The sequence below is a fragment of the Haemorhous mexicanus genome, chromosome 7 (assembly GCF_027477595.1).
Source record: "Haemorhous mexicanus isolate bHaeMex1 chromosome 7, bHaeMex1.pri, whole genome shotgun sequence".
Lineage (NCBI taxonomy): Eukaryota > Metazoa > Chordata > Aves > Passeriformes > Fringillidae > Haemorhous > Haemorhous mexicanus.
The window spans coordinates 32,698,178-32,705,953 of NC_082347.1; the positions used below are offsets into that span (position 1 = coordinate 32,698,178).

The 7,776-nt window shown below is 41.5% G+C and overlaps 1 protein-coding gene across 3 annotated transcripts in view; it reads left to right on the plus strand.

Moving 5' to 3' along the window:
* ADD3 (adducin 3) overlaps positions 1 to 2,836 on the plus strand; it is a 90,642-nt gene extending 87,806 nt beyond the window's left edge. For all 3 annotated transcript variants that reach the window (XM_059851943.1, XM_059851945.1, XM_059851944.1), the window contains one exon: positions 460 to 2,836. In XM_059851943.1, the coding sequence (XP_059707926.1) occupies positions 460 to 752 (293 nt within the window). In that variant the 3' untranslated portion in view covers positions 753 to 2,836. The remainder of the gene's footprint in view (positions 1 to 459) is intronic.
* Positions 2,837 to 7,776: the final 4,940 nt, after the last annotated feature.

Consider the following 7,776-nt stretch of genomic DNA (forward strand, 5'->3'; position numbering starts at 1 on the left):
TATATTTGATTTTACTGAAAATGTTAAGAATAGTTCTTTTGCCTAAGACTTTTCCAGAAGTCTAAGTAGGCATTTTAAAAGGCAAGTTCTCTAATGCCTTCTGTATGGATTGGCTGTGTTTTCATAAATCAGCCTCTTTCAGTAAAATGTAATTCTCACTGTGCTTGAGGCTATATATGCTGTGTAGACTATATTTGTACATACTCTATACAGCTTGAGCTGTGCATGCACTTGGCAGAGATAAGGTTAAATTTTTCATCCCATTTTCCCTTAATGACATTTTGACTGTGTTGTCTCCTTACAGCAACTAAGGCTGTGGATAAAGGGGAAAAAAACACATCTAAGCACTTCGGGTTTCATTCTTTGGATCACAGTCCAGATTCGCTGGCTTTGTCTCAACACTGGGGTTTTTTGCATGAAAGTGTACATAAATAATTGCAAAATCATTTGCTCTTTCAGAAAATCATGAGGATTTCTACACCCAGAATGCCAACCTAATATCCGTGGAGATGCCAGTTGTGGTGGTGAATGGGAAGGAAGATGCACACGACGTGGAAGAAGATCTCACCAGGAGGGTCAGTCAGTTGAGTACTGTGGAGAGCGTGGAGATTACCATTAAAGGCTCTGAAAAGATAGAAGAGGCTCTGTCCCCTGAAGGGTCACCTTCCAAATCCCCTTCAAAGAAAAAGAAGAAATTCCGCACCCCATCCTTCCTGAAAAAGAGTAAAAAGAAGGAGAAGGTAGAAGCGTAAGTGCAGTTCTGTTGTAAGGAGACATTGCACATTTTAAACCTTTAAGTTGACCATTAACAGCGTAGTGTTAGGGGTGTGCAGTAACTGGACTTTTAACCTAAACAAGTAGAAACTGGAAGAGGTTTTGCTTTAAAGAAACCAAACAAAGAGACAAACAAGAAAACCTTTCATGTTAATTGCAAATTAATTCATCTCTCACTTAGCTGTGTCCAAAATTGCTATGAGGGTTGGAAACATTGATTAGTTTCATGTAGAACTACACTGGCAGGTGCTCAATTACCATCATAGCAAGGTCAAATACCATCACAGTATGCAGCAGCAAGTTCTGCTCGGAGTATTTTGCAGACCTGAAAATTTTCAGTACAGTTAAAGTCTTTATTAAAGTTACTGTTGAGTGATCATATGACTTTTTAAAACTGCTGTCTCATTTGGAAACCAGATCATACATTTTGTATTGTGGTTTTTGACCATATATTTTATGTTTCTGTACCCCTATTTGAGTGGGTACATATTAACAGCACACCTTTACATCTTTTTTAAGATTAGCTCATATAGAAATAATATACACTGGCACATAATACTAGGGGAAAAACTGTGTAAGAGAAAGTTTATTTGGAATTATACAAAATGTCTAAAGAATTCCATTATTCAATAACTTTTTTGCCAAATATTTCATTTTAGTGAAATATAATTTTTGAAGACTTCTTTTTTATTCTATCAGTTGGGGCGGGGGAAACCCTTATTTTTCAAGAGGGGGGATTTTATACACTTAACATTGATAATTTAGTTTAACTGACAAAACAAAAAGAAGATTTTATATGTTCAAATGTTTGTATACCATTCAGTATAAAGGTATTATAAGCATGTGAACCAAGCATTTAATAGTTAGAGTGTATTTAAGAATGCTTGGTTTAGAGTATACTTAAATATAATTCAGGAATCCAGGGACTTCAAAATTAAAGGATAAAAGCATATAAAATTGAACTGGATTCATGTTTAAAAATTATTTGTGGGTTGTTCTTTTTCTCTCTCATGGTATTGCTAATGAATGAAGAAAAATAATCTCTTAACATAACCAAATGAAGGAAACAAAAATGTTAAAAGGGAAAGTGAAATAGTAGGGAAATAGGAGGAGACAAAGAAAGTAAAAGTTCGGTGATTATTTTTTTTAAATATATGATACGGATTGCGGGATATTTTTATTAAATCAGCAGAGTGACATTTCCATATTAGATGTTTAAATAATTTGTATGGATTCATGCAGAGTGCAACACTTTGGGTTTTTTCTTCAGTTACGTTCAAATTGTAAAAGGGTCTCGTGAATCTGTGTTGTCCTTTGGATGAACCCAGAGCAAATCAGAGCCTAGTGCCATGGGTAAGGGTGGTACTGCCACTTACTCATTTTTACTTGTGTTGTCATTTTAGTACTTTTACTGTATTGTAAATACAAACTAAACCTAGAGATTAACATAGGGGTTTCTTCGCTGTGTCAAATGTCTGTAAATCAGTCATTGCAATAGGAAGTACATCTTTTAAGATCCATGTGATTCCCAAATTACCGGTTGAAATATTATACAATATATAATTGTTAAATATGGCTGGAGAGTGGTTTGGCATGCAAAAATGTTGATTATAGCATGTTTGGGGGCTGGTTAGCTTTGACCGTGTAAGTGTGATAATGCAATGTTGGAATGGATCCTGGAAACAATTTTCTAGCTGTCACTAAATACTGGAATCAGTGTTTTTAATCATAGTGGAAACTTTCAGTTGCTTACTTTGTTTTTTATGTTCTACATTATTTGTGTTGTATTACAACATATGTAGAAACAGTAACCTGTGAACTACGCTTTTCATAACTTTTTTAAAAATATATCTAAATGAATGCAATGTGCATAAATATTTTTTAAAATGCAACCGTGAACTATTTGCACCTTTTGCTAATGCCTCTATTTACTTGCTTTGGCATAAAGAATGAGCCAGCCAACTCTTGTGTCCTGTGGAAAATATATAAATGTTATCTGAAATTGCTCATAGATGTAATGCTAATTAATGTTAAATCACAAATAAACAGTATTTTAAATAGATGGATTTCATATAGCAGCCTTTTTTTTAATGCACTTACATCTCTTGCTTGTAGAGAAGATGCTTTGATTTTGCACGTTGCTTCTCAAGAATTTATTCTGGAGAGGACTTCTTGCTTGTGCTTATCCTGAGAGCTCTGGAAGAAAATAACCTGATCTTGTGTTGAACAGCTTTTGTCTCTGTCACAGGTGCTGGAGAGGAAAGAGGACAGGCCCTTGGTAAAAGGCAGGGCACTGCCAGGCAGTTGTTCTGAGCCCAGGGGGTCTGTGCTTGCCCATCCTGGGCTGCATCCTGCTCTGCAGCACCACGGCATCACAGGTGACATGCGGGACTGGGGTGGTTTTAGTGCTAAGTACGGAGCGAGGAAATAGCTCAAAGAAATTGCCCTTTTTAAATTATTAATAAAACAAAGGTTTTCTTAATGCAATGTTATTTGAAGATATCTGTGTCACGCCCTGCCAACATACGGTGTGTCAGAGCCTGTGAAGCTGCAGTGTTTTGTTTTTGTAGCTGTATCAACTCTATGAAATGTCTTTGAGGACTGCACAAATGTTTATTTTCCTTGTCCTTCCACAAATCAGCCTTTTGTTTCTGTTTACAAGAAAGTCAAAATTCAGTCCTCTGAGTCTGGTGACAGTTTGATGAACTCCGTCCCCATGTCATAGAATAATTTTGGTTTAGCATTTTAAATAAGTCTTGACCAAGATTTTAGTATTTTTCTGACTAAAATTTGTCTCCAGAAGCATCTACAATCTATTTAGTGCTGCACTAATGTGAAAGTAAACACTGTATCCACCTGGAGGAGCGTCCACTGTAAGGCCAAGGGCATTCATAATTTACTTCTTCAGGTTCTTTTTATTCCCAAGAGTCTACAAACCACATCAGACTCTTCATTTTCACTTAAATCTTACTCTTTCACAGTGTTATTCCAAGGACCTGAGATTTTACAAGCCAAAGCATGGAAATAAAGTAGATGTTTGTAACAGGCATAATAAACATTAAAACGAGTTTTGGGAAGTAGGAGCCCTTGGAAAGATGAGCTTCAAAATGGATCATTAATATGATAGGAAATAATTATTGTCATTAGGCTGCTTAACCCAAGAGAGAGCAATACAGAGAAGCAGTGTTTACTGTGAGGAATTGCATGCAAGCTATCACCCAAGAACATTAAAAAGGATTTATAAAGCTGTTCATCCCGGTGATCGCCTGTTGTTGTCTTTTACAGACTTCTAGCTGTTCTGGAGATAAGTGTTACGTAGCAAAGCAGATCTTGCAGAATCTGCAGAATGAGCTGTATTAGGCTTTAGATGCCACAAGGAGACAGAATAATGTCATGGTTAGGGCTGTAATAGGCCATTTTGACTCATATTTTCCTGCCTTACCAGTTGAGTCCATTACACACTGTTGAGCACATGGCATAAATTGCTGTCATCTCTGGGGCAAATAGTTGAGGATTTTCTATTTTCTACATATCCAGTTTGCAAAACTGGTAAGTTTTCACTATTTGAGCCCATGGAAACTTCTTAGACAGGATGTACTGTGCAGTATCCAAGGCCAGTGAGAAAGGGCCTGGTGTCCCATGCTGTGCACGTGGGTCTGATGGAAACTTCTGACATGAGCACCGATGTTCTCTCTCTTCCTTTCTGCAGACTGGCAGGGAAACACATCCCTCACCCACGGGGCTGCTGTGTGGGTTGGTGTTTGTCCTTTCAAAGACCCAGGGTGTTACCAGAGGTGCAGGGCTCTGAAAGGCAGTGGCCAGAAGCTGCCTGGCCGTGTGTGTGTGGGTGGCTGGAGCGGGGCCAGCCTGGCCGTGGCATTGCCGCGGGCACGGCAGCGTGCTGGGAGCGCCAGGACAGCGTTCAGTGAGGGTGGGCACTTCTGGCGTGTTGGCTGTCACACAGCCTGCAGGAACTGCTCTGCCAGAGACTTGCAGCTTGGCCAAACTTGCACAGACTCTTGGGGGAGTAGTAGAAAGCCCAACCACAATGTAAACATTGCTCAGCCCTTCACCACAGTTTCTAATCTCAATTTCAAAGCCAGCAATAATTTAAGTTTCCAAGAGAAAAGATTGACAGAATACAATATGAAAAAACTTGCCTTTTTGTACAGCCTTGTCCTTTGGAAGTGTTGGGGTACAATAGCTGTACTTTTTACGTGTGCCAGCAGTATGTGCAAACACCCAGGCGGTTTTCACGTGGAGCAGCACACAGCATGGACAGCTTCGGTCAAGTTTGATCGACTTAAACGCAAACTAAACAAAGCCTGATGATGGGAACTGGAGGTTGAACAAGAGTTCACACTCTGAAATTGTGGTTGAGAGTTCCAAAGTCAAACAGAGCCTCTGGGAGGTGAGAATTCAAGCGGCCTTTAGGTGGCATCAGACCCTCGCGTTTGCTGCCTTTGTTCCCCGCAGTCGCAAAGCCACCAACAAAGCGCTTTCAAAGAAGGTATTTTTGGTGGAGATTTTGTGGGCTCTATTCCAGTTCCAGTGCAGAGAGATGAAAGCAGACATCTGGCTGCCGGACTCATTTTCTATATTGATTCATTTCAAAATCCAGCAATGGAGCAGGCTTTGTCAGGGGGGCAAGACTCCTCCTCTCCCCTTCAACCGTTTGCAACAAGCTAAGAATGTTGGTGAAGCTTTTTTGAACTTTTTAACTCACTCCACTAAGCAGAAAAATATCCATTTGTTCTGTATTTTCTCTCTATCAACCTTACCCACAGACCAGACACTTCTCAGTGGTTCTGGAGGGTGGGGCAGAAGTCACAGGAGACCCCAGTGGAAGACCCCTGGTGCTAAAGGTTCCCACACCCTTCTGTCTCATCTGCTTCCACGTCCTGAATTCCAGGTGCATTTCCTTTCACGTTTGCAGCCGTAGCTCGATATAACTGTGTGTCTCTGGACTCTGCTGGAGCTTTTGCAAATTTTTAATTTGCAAATGTTATTTGTAAAAACAAAACTTGTGCCCTGGCTTATCAGGATGGTGAGTAGTTGAACTCTGTAAGGAGAAACTGAAATTCTCTGGGGTGGTGACGTGGTCCTGGGCATGGTCCTGACCACTCCCAGCCCTGGCTGACATTGGCAGCTGGTGCTGGGTTTGACCTTCAGCATGTCACCTGCTGGCTGCTCTCTGACCTCCCAGGCACAGCACTCATCCCTCTCCTCCCAAAGGTACAGAAAGTTCAGACATCCACTGGAGTAAGGTGCTTAACTTAATGGCCTGGCTTTTCTAGAAAGGCTGAGCATTTAGCCATGCCAGGGAAAGCTGCAGAAGAGCAAGTTGTTTAGCCCTCAGCTTGATGAAGTGAGAGCCAAATAATCCCTGAACTGCAGGGAAAATGTAGCCTCCAACATCAGCATTTTAACTAGCTGTGCTTGAGGACCTTGCAGGGACTGAATTTCTCAGTGAACATCCTGTCAGCCCAGGCCCTTCCCTCTCCTCCATGCCCCTACTGGGGTGGAAAATGTTGCTGCAGATGGCTGAATTTCTGTGTCCAGGGTGTTGAGAGCAGCTAACTGATCCCTAATAAACATGGCACGTTGGGGGTCTCTGAGGCAGTGTGGGGACCTGCCTGAGCTTGTCTCTTAAGCTGGTGTTTGGCACAGGGCACTAAAGCCTGGGGACAGTTCAGATCCTTGCACCAATGGCCATGTGGGGCAGACATACACCCAGACAGGTGCTGAGCTGGGGCCTCAGATGTGCTCCAGAGGACCAGAGCCCCCTCATCTCCTTAATTGTACCTTTGCTGGCTGCCCAAAAGGACCTACAGAAAACTCTAAACACACTGCAGCAGCTGCAGTTTACACACAGTGCTTTGCCCTTGGATGTTGGACACTTTCAGCCTCAGTCCTTCTTTAAGTGGATGGACAAGACAGAAACTGGCTATTAAATCCACTCAGCAGAATGGGAACGTGGGACAATAACTCCCTTTCCCAAATAGGAACTACCAATTTCTTATTCCAGCGAGTAGAAGCATCCTCCCCTTTCTAGCAGGCAGAGGTACAGTGTTTTCAATACCTACTCTTTCCATCTGGCTAGACAGCTCTCTCAAACACCAATACCTATAATTATATATATTATGTATATTTGTATATACATATTACACATGCTAATTATATCTACAGAGGCATTAAAACATTTACCCTGCTTGACTTCAGTTTTATTTTAAAGTTGGCAGCATCCAACCAACATTAGGAATATGCTGTATAAATAAGTAGAGTTTATTTAGATTTATTCAACAGTGTTTACAACTAATAAGTAACCACATCCATTTAAGTCCTGATCTCCTGACACCTACATGTGATCATTCACCTTCAGCTGGAGCAGCTGGTTCTTCCTGGATTTATTTAATGGAGCTAACTTCACAAATGACCTGGAAGAGGCACATTGGCAGAATTTGCTCTGCCACTGTCAGTCTAATGGGAGAGTATTTGGGCATTGGAGTAGTTTTCTTATAAACAGATATTTTGGGCTGTCTTATTCCACTTGGCTTGGTTTCTGCCTTTCCAGTTCCAGTATGGGCATATTCCCATAAGAAGAGAAGTCTGGCAAGCAGGAAGCATTCCCCAGTGTCAGCCCATGCCCAGCATATAGATTAAATAGCTTTTGCTGCACGAAGCCAGACGGGCTCTTTGAGCAACACAAGAGCACGTGTGCAAGTGCCACTTTTGGCAGCTGCCTTTAATTTGATAGATGCAGTTATGAATTGATTTTAGGATTTTGGGATTTAGACAAAGCAATTCCTCCAGTCATAAAGGAATGACAGCACCTCTTAGCCCTGTGTTAACCAAAATGCTGTGGCCAGGGGCTGGGATGGCTGTTTCCATGGTCCAGCTCCAGTGGTGGGAAGGATGCTCCTCTGTCCCAGCCAGGGGCTGTTGGATGCCCTGTGCTGCACTTTGGGCAGCAGGGATAGTGCCAAGTTACTGACGGCTCCC